Source organism: Oncorhynchus clarkii, chromosome 24, assembly GCF_045791955.1.
Source record: "Oncorhynchus clarkii lewisi isolate Uvic-CL-2024 chromosome 24, UVic_Ocla_1.0, whole genome shotgun sequence".
NCBI lineage: Eukaryota > Metazoa > Chordata > Actinopteri > Salmoniformes > Salmonidae > Oncorhynchus > Oncorhynchus clarkii.
Window position 1 is genome coordinate 41,090,647 of NC_092170.1, and position 16,623 is coordinate 41,107,269.

A 16,623-nucleotide genomic window follows, 5' to 3' on the forward strand; every position below is an offset into this window, starting at 1 on the left:
CTGTAATCCAGTCACATATCAACAAGGTGCAGCTGGCAACAGTTTCACAGCGAAGGCTGCTCCTGTAATCCAGTCACATATCAACAAGGTGCAGCTGGCAACAGTTTCACATCGAAGGCTGCTCCTGTAATCCAGTCACATATCAACAAGGTGCATCTGGCAACAGTTTCCCATCGAAGGCTGCTCCTGTAATCCAGTCACATATCAACAAGGTGCAGCTGGCAACAGTTTCACAGCGAAGGCTGCTCCTGTAATCCAGTCACATATCAACAAGGTGCAGCTGGCAACAGTTTCCCATCGAAGGCTGCTCCTGTAATCCAGTCACATATCAACAAGGTGCAGCTGGCAACAGTTTCACAGCGAAGGCTGCTCCTGTAATCCAGTCACATATCAACAAGGTGCAGCTGGCAACAGTTTCACAGCGAAGGCTGCTCCTGTAATCCAGTCACATATCAACAAGGTGCAGCTGGCAACAGGTTCACAGCGAAGGCTGCTCCTGTAATCCAGTCACATATCAACAAGGTGCAGCTGGCAACAGTTTCACAGCGAAGGCTGCTCCTGTAATCCAGTCACATATCAACAAGGTGCAGCTGGCAACAGTTTCCCATCGAAGGCTGCTCCTGTAATCCAGTCACATATCAACAAGGTGCAGCTGGCAACAGTTTCACAGCGAAGGCTGCTCCTGTAATCCAGTCACATATCAACAAGGTGCAGCTGGCAACAGTTTCACAGCGAAGGCTGCTCCTGTAATCCAGTCACATATCAACAAGGTGCAGCTGGCAACAGGTTCACAGCGAAGGCTGCTCCTGTAATCCAGTCACATATCAACAAGGTGCAGCTGGCAACAGTTTCACAGCGAAGGCTGCTCCTGTAATCCAGTCACATATCAACAAGGTGCAGCTGGCAACAGTTTCCCATCGAAGGCTGCTCCTGTAATCCAGTCACATATCAACAAGGTGCAGCTGGCAACAGTTTCACAGCGAAGGCTGCTCCTGTAATCCAGTCACATATCAACAAGGTGCAGCTGGCAACAGTTTCACAGCGAAGGCTGCTCCTGTAATCCAGTCACATATCAACAAGGTGCAGCTGGCAACAGTTTCACAGCGAAGGCTGCTCCTGTAATCCAGTCAAATTCAATGCATAATAATCAAATCAAATCAAATGTATTTATATAGCCCTTCGTACATCAGCTGATATCTCAAAGTGCTGTACAGAAACCCAGCCTAAAACCCCAAACAGCAAGCAATGCAGGTGTAGAGGCTCCCTAGAAAGACCAGAACCTAGGAAGAAACCAGGCCATGTTTTGCTTCCAGGCGTATATAGACTGTTGTTTTGGGGACAATGCAGAATATAAATTGGACATAAGTGCTGTATTGTATTTTTTTATTTTATGTTTTATTTAACTAGGCAAGTCAGTTAAGAACAAATTCTTATTTACAATGACGGCCCTACCCCGGCTAAACCTGGACAACGCTGGGCCAATTGTGGGCCGACCTATGGGACTCCCGATCGCAGTCAGATGTGATGTAGCATGGATTCGAACCAGGGACTGGTTGCCTCTTGCACTGGGGCAGTGTCTTAGACCGCTGCACCACTCAGGAGCCCCTATACGATGGCAAGCGCCTACAAGACAACCGTCTGAGAGCCAAGCGATGGTGATATAAACATCTATGGCAGTTATAGTTGTAAGCTACAGTATGAAAACAACAGAACCTGAGGGGAGGGAGGGTTGTTCTAGGTGACCTCTATGGGTTTGACTAATATCTGATGTGATGTACAGCCTGAAGACGGATGTTTGTGATGTTTGATGTGCTACAGTTGTGTTTCCTGAACCTGGTCCTGGACTTCCTCTTTGTGAGATGGTTGGGGGACTTGATGAACATAGTTTGGGGGACTTGATGAACATAGTTTGGGGGACTTGACGACCGTAGTTTGGGGGACTTGACGACTGTAGTTTGGGGGACTTGACGACCGTAGTTTGGGGCACTTGACGACCGTAGTTTGGGGCACTTGGCGACCGTAGTTTGGGGGACTTGGTGACCGTAGTTTGGGGGACTTGACGACCGTAGTTTGGGGGACTTGGCGACCGTAGATTGGGGGACTTGGCGAACGTAGTTTGGGGCACTTGACGACCGTAGTTTGGGGGACTTGACAATCGTAGTTTGGGGGACTTGATGAACATAGTTTGGGGGACTTGACGAACGTAGTTTGGGGGACTTGGCGAATGTAGTTTGGGGGACTTGACGAACATAGTTTGGGGGACTTGACGACCGTAGTTTGGGGGACTTGACGACCGTAGTTTGGGGGACTTGACGACCGTAGTTTGGGGGACTTGACGACCGTAGTTTGGGGGACTTGACGACCGTAGTTTGGGGGACTTGACGACCGTAGTTTGGGGGACTTGACGAACATAGTTTGGGGGACTTGACGACCGTAGTTTGGGGGACTTGACGACCGTAGTTTGGGGGACTTGACGACCGTAGTTTGGGGGACTTGACGACCGTAGTTTGGGGGACTTGACGACCGTAGTTTGGGGGACTTGACGACCGTAGTTTGGGGCACTTGACGACCGTAGTTTGTGGGACTTGACGACCGTAGTTTGGGGGACTTGACGACCGTAGTTTGGGGGACTTGACGAACGTAGTTTGGGGGACTTGGCGAACGTAGTTTGGGGGACTTGAGAAACATAGTTTGGGGGACTTGACGACCGTAGTTTGGGGGACTTGACGACCGTAGTTTGGGGGACTTGACGACCGTAGTTTGTGGGACTTGACGACCGTAGTTTGGGGGACTTGACGACCGTAGTTTGGGGGACTTGACGACCGTAGTTTGGGGGACTTGACGAACATAGTTTGGGGGACTTGACGACCGTAGTTTGGGGGACTTGACGACCGTAGTTTGGGGGACTTGACGACCGTAGTTTGGGGGACTTGACGACCGTAGTTTGGGGGACTTGACGACCGTAGTTTGGGGGACTTGGTGCTACGCAACGGCACCGCTGCCTTGTTGTGTGTGCGACCTGCTGGTGAACTCTAGTGGGAGGGACCTAGAACTGTTCAGATGGTCTGGTGGTAGTTTCCCCCCCTCCCCCCCGGAGGCTGAATCGACAATAGGTTGTTATTGAAATAGCATTTTGTAATTAGAAAACGCTGTACTTCCTGTCCTGTCTAGCGTGGTCGTTATGGCGACGACGCCCGTTTCCCTATAGTCTGACTGACAGCAGGTACAATTCAAATCGTATTTTTCAAGAGTATTCCTCAGCCCGTTGTACGTGACTGTTTCCTATCGAGTTTAAAATTTGACGTCATTCTCCGTTGTTCTCGGTGTCACCGGCGAGTCACAGCAGACTTGTTCACATATCAAGAGGCTAGTGACGGACTGGTTTCCTCTTAATGCTGGTGGTTTTCTGTTGTCCGGCTGAGTTTTGAAGAGTCTGTGAAATTTTGTACAAAGTGATGTACTTCACGGAGTCCTTTTATATATTTCTGTGAATAAAACACGTGAGCAAACTCTTTCAACGGCCCTGTCATGTCTTCTGTTTCTAAGTAACCCACGGGACATTTGATCTAGCACCAATCCCCTTATATCACAACACAACATGTTGATTTGAACACTACTCAGTAAAAATCCATGAGAAAAGGCTTGTTTTTTGAACTGATAGAGAACAGAGCCCTCTAGTGGACAAAATATATGCTTATTGACTGGTCTTCTAGGCCTATTGTATTTCACATTTTATTTAACCAGGCAACCAGGCAAGAACTAATTCTTATTTACAATGATGGCCTACCGGGGAACAGTGGGTTAACTGCCTTGTTCAGGGGAACAGTGGGTTAACTGCCTTGTTCAGGGGAACAGTGGGTTAACTGCCTTGTTCAGGGGAACAGTGGGTTAACTGCCTTGTTCAGGGGAACAGTGGGTTAACTGCCTTATTCAGGGGAACAGTGGGTTAACTGCCTTATTCACAGGGTAAAATGACAGATATATATATATTGTTTTAACCTTTTCAGCTCAGGGATTCGATCCAGCAACCTTTGGGTTACTGGTCCAATGCTCTAACCACTAGGGAACCTGCCACCTCACAGTAATAACATCCCAGCATACACTTGTCTGTGATTTCAGCACAGGAGGTTGGTGGCACGTTAATTGGGGAGGATGGGCTCGTGGTAATGGCTGGAGCGGAACGAGTGGAATGGTACTAAATACATGGTTTCCATGGTTTTCATGTGGTTGATACCATTCCACAGACTCCATTCCAGACGTTATTATGAGCCGTCCTCCCCTCAGAAGCCTCCTCTGCATTTCAGATACTACTGTACTACTACAGAGGTAGAGACTAGTGTACTACCACAGAGGTAGAGACTAGTGTACTACTACAGAGGTAGAGACTAGTGTACTACTACAGAGGTACAGACTACAGTACTACTACAGAGGTACAGACTACAGTACTACTACAGAGGTACAGACTACAGTACTACTACAGAGGTACAGACTACAGTACTACTACAGAGGTACAGACTACAGTACTACTACAGAGGTAGAGACTAGTGTACTACTACAGAGGTAGAGACTACAGTACTACTACAGAGGTAGAGACTAGTGTACTACTACAGAGGTAGAGACTACAGTACTACTACAGAGGTAGAGACTACAGTACTACTACAGAGGTACAGACTACAGTACTACTACAGAGGTACAGACTACAGTACTACTACAGAGGTACAGACTACAGTACTACTACAGAGGTTAAATAAATAAATAAAATAGAAATGACCTACTGTATATTCCACAGTCCTTACAACACTGTAGTCCCTGGCCAAACTGTACAATAGTTCTATTCTAAACCAGTGCTGAGTCTCAGGCTGTATCTGACTGAACCAATAGAAACAGGGATGACGTCATCCTCCCAGATCTCTAGAAACATTATAATTTACTATTTTATATTCAATGTATTATTATCATCTTGTTGTTCTTGTATATAAAGTAAATGTTCTGTACTCTGTCATGTATTTTATGTTTTGTGTTTTGCAGCTCAGTCCAGGCTCTTCTCTGTCCTGGCGCCCCAATGTAGAACCATCTTCCCCTGAAGCTAGGATAGCAGAGTCCCTTCCCATCTTCCCCTGATGCTAGGACAGTAGAGTCCCTGTCCATCTTCTCCCTGAAGCTAGGACAGTAGAGTCCCTGTCCATCTTCCCCTGAAGCTAGGACAGCAGTCCCTTCCCATCTTCCCCTGAAGCTAGGATAGCAGAGTCCCTTCCCATCTTCCCCTGAAGCTAGGACAGTAGAGTCCCTGTCCATCTTCCCCTGAAGCTAGGACAGCAGTCCCTTCCCATCTTCCCCTGAAGCTAGGATAGCAGAGTCCCTTCCCATCTTCCCCTGATGCTAGGACAGTAGAGTCCCTGTCCATCTTCCCCCTGAAGCTAGGACAGTAGAGTCCCTTCCCATCTTCCCCCTGAAGCTAGGACAGCAGAGTCCCTTCCCATCTTCCCCCTGATGCTAGGACAGTAGAGTCCCATCCCCATCTTCCCCCTGATGCTAGGACAGTAGAGTCCCTGCCCATCTTCCCCCTGAAGCTAGGACAGTAGAGTCCCTCCCCATCTTCCCCTGATGCTAGGACAGCAGTCCCTTCCCATCTTCCCCCTGAAACTAGGACAGCAGAGTCCCTGTCCATCTTCCCCCTGAAGCTAGGACAGCAGAGTCCCTGCCCATCTTCCCCCTGATGCTAGGACAGTAGAGTCCCTGCCCATCTTCCCCCTGAAGCTAGGACAGTAGAGTCCCTCCCCATCTTCCCCTGATGCTAGGACAGCAGTCCCTTCCCATCTTCCCCCTGAAGGTAGGACAGCAGAGTCCCTGTCCATCTTCCCCCTGAAGCTAGGACAGTAGAGTCCCTGCCCATCTTTCCCCTGAAGCTAGGACAGTAGAGTCCCTGCCCATCTTCCCCCTGAAGCTAGGACAGCAGAGTCCCTGCCCATTTTCCGAAAGCACCTGAAACCCTACCACTTCAGAGTATTGTAAATAAACCCCCCACCACCTCCTACTTCATTGAGGAAACGTGTACTTACTATGCCTGTGACATGTCATTGTCCCACCTAGCTATCTTAAGGTGAATGTACTGCTGTGAGTCACTCTGGATAGGAGAGTCTGCTAAATCACTAAAAGCTCCATGTAAATGTGTGGACCCCAGGAAGAGGAGCTGCTGCATGTGCAACAGCTAATGGGGATCCTACTTAACTAACTAAATCATCTCTGTATAAAACAACTGTCGTTTTTGAGTTTTTAGAAGAGCTCGGCCATGCATGTGTGGCTATAATCACTTGTGTAGAAAGGAAGTAGGCTAAAGTCTGGTACCAGTCCTGATAATGACACTGTGGAGAGTAGGGTCCATTAACGACATCACTGTCTGCTATTCTTGTTGAAAGTCAACGGTTTATTGTGAAAATAACCTGGGAAGAGAGAGAAATTGAAACATTGGACAAGTGGTTGCTTGAAGTGTTTCACAAAGACAGAACATCAACAGGTAGGTAGGGACAGATTGGTTTATTTCTATTTCAGGACCTGGTGATACTGAAGAAGATGACTCCTCCCATGGCCAGCAGTACCCCTACAGTAATCTCCAACATCTTCCCCAGCTTCCACTGCTTATAATCCTGCTGCTGTTTCTGCTGGTACTGGGCCCTTCTGGCCCTCAGCTCCTTCTCCCTTTGCAGCTGCTCTCCATAGTGAGCCTGGAAGAAGGCATCAAAGTCAAACATGGCCTTCCCTCCAACGTTGGAGAACCGTCGGGTTCTCTGCTGTTGTTGATGCTGCTGTGGGCCAGAGGCTCTGTTGCTGGAGGTGGCCTCCCGGTCCGAGGGTCTCCCTGCCCCCCGGATGTCTGACCCACTGAGGATGCCGCGGTCGTACTTCCTCCTCAGGGCCATGCTCCCCAGCACGCTATAGGCCTCGGTGATCTCAGAGAAACGCTGGGTGGCTTCCTCGTTGTCGGGGTTCTTGTCTGGGTGGTAGATGAACGACTGTTTGTAATATGCTGTTTTTATTTGGGATTGGGTGGCGCTTGGGGACACTCGGAGGATGTCGTAGTAGGCCGTTCTGCTCCTGTGAAGAGGCGGGAAGTCTGACTGGTTGTTTTTGCTCCTCCAGCTGTAAGTCCTGGTGGAGTACAGGACCTCTGGGTGAGGTCGAAACCGGCCTGATTGCTGCTCTGCCAGCATGACCGTGCTGAATGCTTGGAGCTGCTGAGGTGACCCAAAGATTTCAGGGTGTAAGGTGGCCATGACAACACCTCTGCTATTCCAACACATCATCCTGTGCACTGTTACTAGGTTACCCTTGGACAGAGGCTGTACACTGGGCCACAGGTACAATGGTGACCGTCTGAGCTCACTATCCTGAACAGTTGCTAATATGATAGCGGGTTTAGCATTAATGTCTAATAAAAGCAAATCACTACTTGACCAAAGTAATGTCCCATACCCCAGTCTGTTCTCATGTTTTAGCCTAGAAAGTATTTGATGAATGTGTTCTGTCTCCGTGCATTCCTGTGCATTCTCTTTGAGGTTGTTACGTTCAGGTTCCCAGGAACTCGCCTGACTGTCCCTTGTTGACACCGGGTGACATTCGTAAATCCCTTGTCCGGTTACCTTGGCTTTAAAGGTTCTGGCTCCAATTATAGAGGTTGCTGCTGCTACTGACATCGTTTCGTGTGGTCGATCTTCGGCGCAGGGGATGGAGTGAGTCGGTGCGTTTCTGATAGCTGAAAATCTGTAAACTCCGCTCCCCAATCTCCGACTGACCTCCGCCATTCTCCCGTAGCAGCAGGTACAGCGGCCATGGAGAAATGACAGAAACGAGAAGACAGGGGTGGGATCCGGTAAAATGTATAGCAGACCAATGAGAGAATATGTAAATGGGATGTGGTCACAAAACGTATTCTGTCATCCAATCATATACGAGGAATTGGGGTTTGAACGTTCTCAATTATCGCCTCTTCCTCTCTGATGTGATGGTCTTGTGCAAATTAATTTTTCGTATGCTTTAAAATTGTGTTTAGATATGCATTTCATTCAAAATGCCGTTTTGGTTGTTGAAGTCGTTTCTAATAGTATTGTTTTTCCCCAACTACGCGGCTGTCTCTTTAAATTACGTGCCCCTTTCCTTGTCGCTGAAATTCCACGTCACACTCACATGTGGAGCCTCAGCTGTAGCCAGACATCATAAAAACGTTTAAGGTTTTTTGGTTTAAATCGATCATTCGTAGAAATCTTGTAGGAAACAAAATTAGACATGGCCTCAAGTTGTCGAAGACCCGAGCATATGGCTCCGCCTGAAATTGTTAGTATGATGTGTTTGTTTTTTAAGACAGACGAGAGCTAGCTAACGTTAGCCGCATTTACTGTAAGAAAACACACGTTTGCTAAGTTAGTTAGCTAGTGATCTGTTCCAAAATACCTACCTAGCAAGTGACTAGTTATGTTTACTTCATTATGTGGACAACATTTCCGCGACACATCTTGTGTTTACCTGCACGTAGCACTTAACTTCTTGTGTTTTGATTTCTGCTCGTTCTGCAGTTCTATAACGAAGAGGAGGCCAAGAAATATTCTCAGAAGTGAGTTCGGGGTTTGATAATGACCTCCAATGGGCTGCATAATACGAATCGTTTGAATACAAATCGTTGCATTTTTACCATTTACATACTGACCAGAGGCTGTCCTTGATGCAATCTCTTTGAGACAGTAGAATGTAATATGATTCAAGGGTAGCTAAGTAATCAACTGTTCAATAATTTCCTCGTGGATTTCCAGTTCTCGGATGATTGAGATCCAGAGCCAGATGTCTGAGAGAGCTGTGGAGCTGCTGAACCTGCCTGAGGACCAGCCCTGTTTCCTGCTCGATGTAGGGTATGTGTACAAGCCAGGGGACTGCTGAGGGCTCTCGTTAATGTAATGAGTCTGGGTAGGAGAACAAAACAACATCAAAACTACTTTAGACTGAATGTGTCTTTATAACTTGTCCCATCAGGTGTGGCTCCGGGCTAAGTGGGGACTACCTGTCAGAGGAGGGACATTTCTGGGTTGGAGTGGACATCAGCACAGCCATGTTGGGTGAGTGTGGTTGAGTGGGCGTCAGCCATTGGTGTCATTCCTGGCGCAAAAAATATTGCTTTCATATTTAGAGATGGATCAGCAACCTGAAATACAGCAGTCAATATTTGTTTGTTGTGCTCCGCTGTTGACCAGTGCTGTGTCCTTGTCTCTAGATGTAGCGCTGGATCGGGAGGTGGAGGGAGACCTTGTGTTGGGGGATATGGGGGAGGGATTGCCCTTCAGGCCTGGGACCTTTGATGGCTGCATCAGGTAAAGAGTTTGTCCTTCCTGTCCTCTAAGAGAGACCTGAGTTCTCTGCTGAGAAATTACTATTGATGGACTTGTCAAGACTGAGTTAGTAATGTCTCCTTCTGTCTGTCTCCATCCTTCTCTTTCTACCTATCACCTGTGTCTGTGTCCTCCCCTACCTCTCTTTGTCTCATCCCTCAGTATTTCTGCTCTCCAGTGGCTCTGCAATGCTGACAAAAAGACTCACAGCCCCCCCAAGAGGCTCTACACCTTCTTCAGTACACTCTACTCCTCCCTGGTGAGATCCCTAGTGACCTCTGTCCAATCTAACGCCTTCCTGGTGAGATCCCTAGGGACCTCTGTCCAATCTGACTACTTGTGTTATTGTCCCGTATCTTTTTAGTCAAGAGGAGCCCGTGCAGTGTTTCAGCTTTACCCAGAGAACTCTGAGCAGGTACAGTGATATGAAATTTTTTTATTAAAGTTAATCTCCACAGAAACATGCCGACACACTCCGTGACACCTGGTTGACCACTCCTGACCTGTAGTTGCTCTTTTCATCTGTGTACTGTTGTTGACTGTCTTCCTTCTATATATATTCATACTAAATGTTCTATTTTATGACACCTTTGTTACTTTAATATTTTACTATTGTTAACATTGAGAGGTGAACCAGCCAGCGTTTCAGTGTTTCAGTCTGTGCTGTGCAAATGAATAATAGACTTGACTGTGTGCAGCTGGAACTGATTACATCCCAGGCCATGAAGGCAGGCTTCAGTGGAGGCATGGTGGTGGACTATCCTAACAGCACCAAGGCCAAAAAGTGAGTCTCCCCGCCCCCCCTGCCGCCCAGCGGCCCAACCTGGTTTGGTAGTCACCATACAAATTTAACCAATAGAATGGGCCTCTCCGGTTAAGTCAGTGATGTCATAATGAGATAATGATGGCATAATGATGTCAATGATGGCATAATGATATCGTAATGAGTCAATGATGGCATAATGATATCATAATGAGTCAATGATGGCATAATGATATCATAATGAGTCAATGATGGCATAAATATGTCATAATGAGTCAATGATGTCATAATGAGTCAATGATGTCAGATTCTATTTCTATGGTCATCAGTTGGTGGTCATACTAGAAACACACACACAAACCCATGTCTTTCTGGCACTCACACTCACACTACTGACTGCTAGGGAACTACTTTATTGAGGGATGGTTTTACTTACTATGACTGTGATACGTGGTTGTCCCCACCTAGTTACTTTAAGATGAATGCTCTTAACTGTAAGTCTCTCTGGATCAGAGTGGCTGCTAAATGACTAAAACTGACATTCTTCTCTGATTTTTTTTCTTCCCCCATCAGGTTCTTCCTGTGTCTGTTCGCTGGGTTTTCAGGAACCCTACCCAAGGTGAGGAAAAGAATAAGGGCTCATTTGTAGAGACTGTTGTCTTGAATGCTGAACGCTGATGGTTTGTGGTCCCTGTGTTTCAGGGGCTAGTGTCAGAGACAGTGGACAGGGACGTCCCAAATCAAGTCCAATTCACAGGACAGAGGTAAAGAAATAACATCCTCAACTTTAGAAGTGTTGTAGTGATTGTTTACCACCATTTATGCTAATGAGAAGACTCATTAATCAATGCATTAACATAGTTGGGGTAGATGGCATTTGGACAGGTCTTGTCGTCAGGCCAGGCTCATCTCCCAGAGAGACAGAGGGTTGTCTTCCTGCCTGACTACAGTTACTGCCCGGGCAGCTTTTCCGCCCTCTGACATCACGTGATGTAGCAGATGGAGATATGGGAAACTCAGCCTGAAGTGTGTCCACTTGCTCGTCCAAATAGTTTTTCTGTGTCTCGAGTAAGACACTTAACCTCTCTGGGATATTAGGGACGGTAGAGTCCCACCCCGCCAACAGCCAGTGAAAGTGCAGGGCGCCAAATTCAAAACAACAAAAAATCTCATAATTAAAATTCCTCAAGCATACAAGTATTTTACACCATTTTAAAGATAAAATTATCGTTAATCCAGCCATCAGTGTCTGATTTCAAAAAGGCTTTACAGCAAAAGCACCACAAATGATTGTGTTAGGTCACCACCAAGTCACAGAAAAACACAGCCATTTTTCCAGCCAAAGATAGAAGTCACAAAAAGCAGAAATATAATCACTAACCTTTGATCTTCATCAGATGACACTCATAGGACATCATGTTACGCAATACATGTATGTTTTGTTCGATAAAGTGCATATTTATATCCGAAAATCTAATTTTACTTTGAAGTGTTATGTTCAGTAGTTCCAAAACATGCAGTGGTTTTGCAGAGAGCCACATCAATTTACAGAAACACTCATAATAAACATTGATAAAAGATACAACTATTATACATGGAACTTTAGATAAACCTCTCTTTAATGCAACCGCTGTGTCAGATTTCAAAAAAACTTTACGGAAAAAGCACACCATGCAATAATCTGAGTACGGCGGTCAGAGCCCAAAGCAGCCAAAGAAATATCCGCCATGTTGTGTAGTCAACATTAGTCAGAAATAGCATTATAAATATGAACTTACTTTTGATGATCTTCATCAGAATGCACTCCCAGGAATCCCAGTTCCACAATAAATGTTCGATAATGTCCATCCTTTATGTCCAAATAGCTACTTTTGTTAGCGCGTTTTGTAAACAAATCCAAAGTTACGAAGCGCGTTCACTAGGAGCAGACGAAGTGGCAAAAAGTTCTGTTACAGTCCGTAGAAACATGTCAAACGATGTATAGAATCAATCTTTAGGATGTTTTTAACATAAATCTTCAATAATGTTCCAACCGGAGAATTCCTTTTGTCTTCAGAAATGCAATGGAAAGCGAGCTAACTCTCTCATGACCGCACGTCACGAGCCTGTGGCACTCTGCCAGACCACTGACTCAAACAGCCCTTATGAGCCCCTCCTTTACAGTAGAAGCCTCAAACAAGTTTCTAAAGACTGTTGACATCTAGTGGAAGCCTTGGGAAGTGCAACATGACCAATATCCCACTGTATCTTCAATAGGGGCGGAGTTGAAAATCCACAAACCTCAGATTTCCCACTTCCTGGTTGGACTTCTTCTCAGGTTTTCGCCTGCCGTATGAGTTCTGTTATACTCACAGACATCATTCAAACAGTTTTAGAAACTTCAGTGTTTTCTATCCAAATATACTAATTATATGCATATTCTAGCTTTTATGGCTGAGTACCAGGTTTACTCTGGGCACATTATTCATCCAACCTACTCAATACTGCCCCCCCAGTCATCAAGAAGTTAGTGGGTGTGATCCTGTGTGTTTGCGAGACAGAGGTCCTGGGTTGGAGCCTTGGTATGAGCCGAATCAGGAGGAAATGGCTTAGCAAGCAGTGTGACGTCCTTTACAATGACACTGATCACATCTGTCAGAGAAGACACGGAGCCGAGTTGAAGATGAAATATGTAAAAACATAGCTACAGGTTGTTTAGAGCGAAGGTGTCTCAATCCCTTCCTGTGTCTACTGGTGGTCATTTCCTGTTTTGTCTTTTGTAAAGATCTCGCTTTAGGAACATGAAGGGCAAGTCTGCAAAGAAGGGAAAAGACTGGGTCCTAGAGAAGAAGGAGAGGAGGAGAAGACAGGGCAGGTATGTACCCCTCTGCCTACTCTCTCATTTGGGCAGGGATCCTGGCTACTCTGTCTCATTGGGCAGGGATCCTAGCTACTCTGTCTCATTTGGGCAGGGATCCTGGCTACTCTGTCTCATTTGGGCAGGGATCCTGGCTACTCTGTCTCATTTTGGGCAGGGATCCTGGCTACTCTGTCTCATTGGGCAGGGATCCTGGCTACTCTGTCTCATTTGGGCAGGGATCCTGGCTACTCTGTCTCATTGGGCAGGGATCCTGGCTACTCTCTCATTGGGCTCATTGGATCCTGATCCTGTACAGGTTAACATTATGATGTTCATATAGTTTACAACCCCATTTGAAGGAAGTCATCAGGCTCTGTAACAGAAAGGCTGGTCTCTTACAGTCTTCCCTCTCTGTGGTGTGTTCTGTTTTCCAGGGAAGTCCGAGCTGACACAAAGTACACTGCCCGGCAGAGAAGGCCTCACTTTTAAACCCCAGTCAGTCCTGTGTGTTCCAGCCCGGAGGTTCACACTCATGGAGTACTACTGTCCTTCCTGTGTGACCAGAGGAGCCGTGACCGGCAAGATTTAAACTTTCAAATCAATCCTACTCACTTAAAAACGGGTGGATTAAAATCTTTTTTTTTCTTCCCATTTTAGAAGTTGACGGTTGTTTTCTTCCAGGAGTTGTCTCTATCAGTGGATTGGAAATTAATTCATATAAATTTGAGAATGCGATTCCCACCCACGCCGTTGAATGCCAGTTGCTGTGGTTACCTAGACTGGTTGCTAGGCTTTGTTTAGCTATAACATTCCTAGAGAGGGGCTCGTTTCTGTACTTTCCACTCCTTTTGGTGTCATGTGCCACTGGAGCATGAGGAGTGAGGAAAGTTATAGCTAAACAGTGACTGGCCACCAATCTAATGCTTATCTGGTTGTGGTCCCAATCCTCTGGACAGAAACTGGCCCCTCTCTAGGACATGGCCCCCTATCCTCTGGACAGAAACTGGCCCCTCTCTAGGACATGGACCCCTATCCTCTGGACAGAAACTGGCCCCTCTCTAGGACATGGCCCCCTATCCTCTGGACAGAAACTGGCCCCCCTCTAGGACATGGCCCACTATCCTCTGGACAGAAACTGGCCCCTCTAGGACATGGCCCCCTATCCTCTGGACAGAAATAAGAAGTTGTAGATGTGTTTTATATGCACTATTTCTATGCTTCCTGTTCTAAATTAACTGAAGTAAAATATATATGTGTATATATATATATATATATATATAATAAAAAGCAACAATAATGAGACTATATACAGGGGTACAGGTTAGTAATGAGACTATATACAGGGGGTACAGGTTAGTAATGAGACTATATACAGGGGTACAGGTTAGTAATGAGACTATATACAGGGGTACAGGTTAGTAATGAGACTATATACAGGGGTACAGGTTAGTAATGAGACTATATACAGGGGTACAGGTTAGTAATGAGACTATATACAGGGGTACAGGTTAGTAATGAGACTATATACAGGGGTACAGGTTAGTAATGAGACTATATACAGGGGTACAGGTTAGTAATGAGACTATATACAGGGGGTACAGGTTAGTAATGAGACTATATACAGGGGGTACAGGTTAGTAATGAGACTATATACAGGGGGTACAGGTTAGTAATGAGACTATATACAGGGGGTACAGGTTAGTAATGAGACTATATACAGGGGGTACAGTTTAGTAATGAGACTATATACAGGGGTACAGGTTAGTAATGAGACTATATACAGGGGTACAGGTTAGTAATGAGACTATATACAGGGGTTACAGGTTAGTAATGAGACTATATACAGGGGCACAGGTTAGTAATGAGACTATATACAGGGGTACAGGTTAGTAATGAGACTATATACAGGGGTACAGGTTAGTAATGAGACTATATACAGGGGTACAGGTTAGTAATGAGACTATATACAGGGGGTACAGGTTAGTAATGAGACTATATACAGGGGGTACAGATTAGTAATGAGACTATATACAGGGGGTACAGGTTAGTAATGAGACTATATACAGGGGGTACAGGTTAGTAATGAGACTATATACAGGGGTACAGGTTAGTAATGAGACTATATACAGGGGGTACAGGTTAGTAATGAGACTATATACAGGGGGTACAGGTTAGTAATGAGACTATATACAGGGGTACAGGTTAGTAATGAGACTATATACAGGGGGTACAGGTTAGTAATGAGACTATATACAGGGGTACAGGTTAGTAATGAGACTATATACAGGGGGTACAGGTTAGTAATGAGACTATATACAGGGGTACAGGTTAGTAATGAGACTATATGCAGGGGGTACAGGTTAGTAATGAGACTATATACAGGGGGTACAGGTTAGTAATGAGACTATATACAGGGGTACAGGTTAGTAATGAGACTATATACAGGGGGTACAGGTTAGTAATGAGACTATATACAGGGGTACAGGTTAGTAATGAGACTATATACAGGGGTACAGGTTAGTAATGAGACTATATACAGGGGGTACAGGTTAGTAATGAGACTATATACATGGGTGCAGGTTAGTAATGAGACTATATACAGGGGTACAGGTTAGTAATGAGACTAAATACAGGGGGTACAGGTTAGTAATGAGGATATATACAGGGGGTACAGGTTAGTAATGAGACTATATACAGGGGTACAGGTTAGTAATGAGACTAAATACAGGGGGTACAGGTTAGTAATGAGACTATATACAGGGGGTACAGGTTAGTAATGAGACTATATACATGGGTGCAGGTTAGTAATGAGACTATATACAGGGGTACAGGTTAGTAATGAGACTAAATACAGGGGGTACAGGTTAGTAATGAGGATATATACAGGGGGTACAGGTTAGTAATGAGGATATATACAGGGGGTACAGGTTAGTAATGAGACTATATACATGGGTACAGGTTAGTAATGAGACTATATACAGGGCTACAGGTTAGTAATGAGACTATATACAGGGGCACAGGTTAGTAATGAGACTATATACAGGGGTACAGGTTAGTAATGAGACTATATACAGGGGGTACAGGTTAGTCGAGGTAATTGAGGTAGTATGTACACTACCGGTCAAAGGTTTTAGAACACCTACTCATTCAAGGGTTTTTCTTTATTTTTTACTATTTTCTACGTTGTAGAATAATAGCGAAGACATTAAAACTATGAAATAACACATATGGGATCATGTAGTAACCAAAAAAAAAGTGTTAAATAAATCTAAATATGTTTTTATAGTTGATATTCTTCAAATAGCCACCCTTTGCCTTGATGCCAGCTTTGTGTATGTTGTCCTGTGTGTATGTTATCATGTGTTTGTGTGTCTTCACCCCGCTGTTCCATAAGGTGTATTTTTCTACCTAATTTAAATCTAATTTTACTGTTTGCACGAGTTACTTGATGTGGAACATCATGTAGTCATGGCTCTATGTAGTACTGTGCACCTCCCGTAGTCTGTTCTGGACTTGGGGACTGTGAAGAGACCTCTGGTGGCGTGTGTTGTGGGGTATGGACGGGTGTCAGAGTTATGGGCTTGTAGTTTAAACTGACAGCTCGGTGCATTCAACATGATGAAGTCAATATCGTCTCCACTTTGAGCCAG

At 45.4% G+C, this 16,623-nt stretch overlaps 2 protein-coding genes across 2 annotated transcripts; one reads left to right on the forward strand and one right to left on the reverse strand.

The window, feature by feature from the left end:
* Positions 1 to 6,403: 6,403 nt before the first annotated feature.
* On the reverse strand, positions 6,404 to 7,858 carry LOC139382552 (DnaJ (Hsp40) homolog, subfamily C, member 30b). Its single transcript, XM_071126658.1, has one exon. It carries the CDS (start codon positions 7,797 to 7,799, stop codon positions 6,546 to 6,548), a length of 1,254 nt encoding a protein of 417 aa, XP_070982759.1. The 5' UTR covers positions 7,800 to 7,858; the 3' UTR covers positions 6,404 to 6,545.
* A 314-nt stretch (positions 7,859 to 8,172) lies between these two features.
* LOC139382510 (BUD23 rRNA methyltransferase and ribosome maturation factor) lies at positions 8,173 to 14,239 on the forward strand. Its single transcript, XM_071126604.1, has 12 exons — positions 8,173 to 8,328; positions 8,568 to 8,605; positions 8,802 to 8,897; positions 9,019 to 9,101; positions 9,257 to 9,353; positions 9,534 to 9,630; positions 9,736 to 9,786; positions 10,070 to 10,155; positions 10,708 to 10,753; positions 10,837 to 10,898; positions 12,899 to 12,988; positions 13,408 to 14,239. The coding sequence occupies exons 1-12, from the start codon at positions 8,281 to 8,283 to the stop codon at positions 13,460 to 13,462; spliced, it is 849 nt and encodes a 282-aa protein (XP_070982705.1). The 5' UTR covers positions 8,173 to 8,280; the 3' UTR covers positions 13,463 to 14,239.
* Positions 14,240 to 16,623: the final 2,384 nt, after the last annotated feature.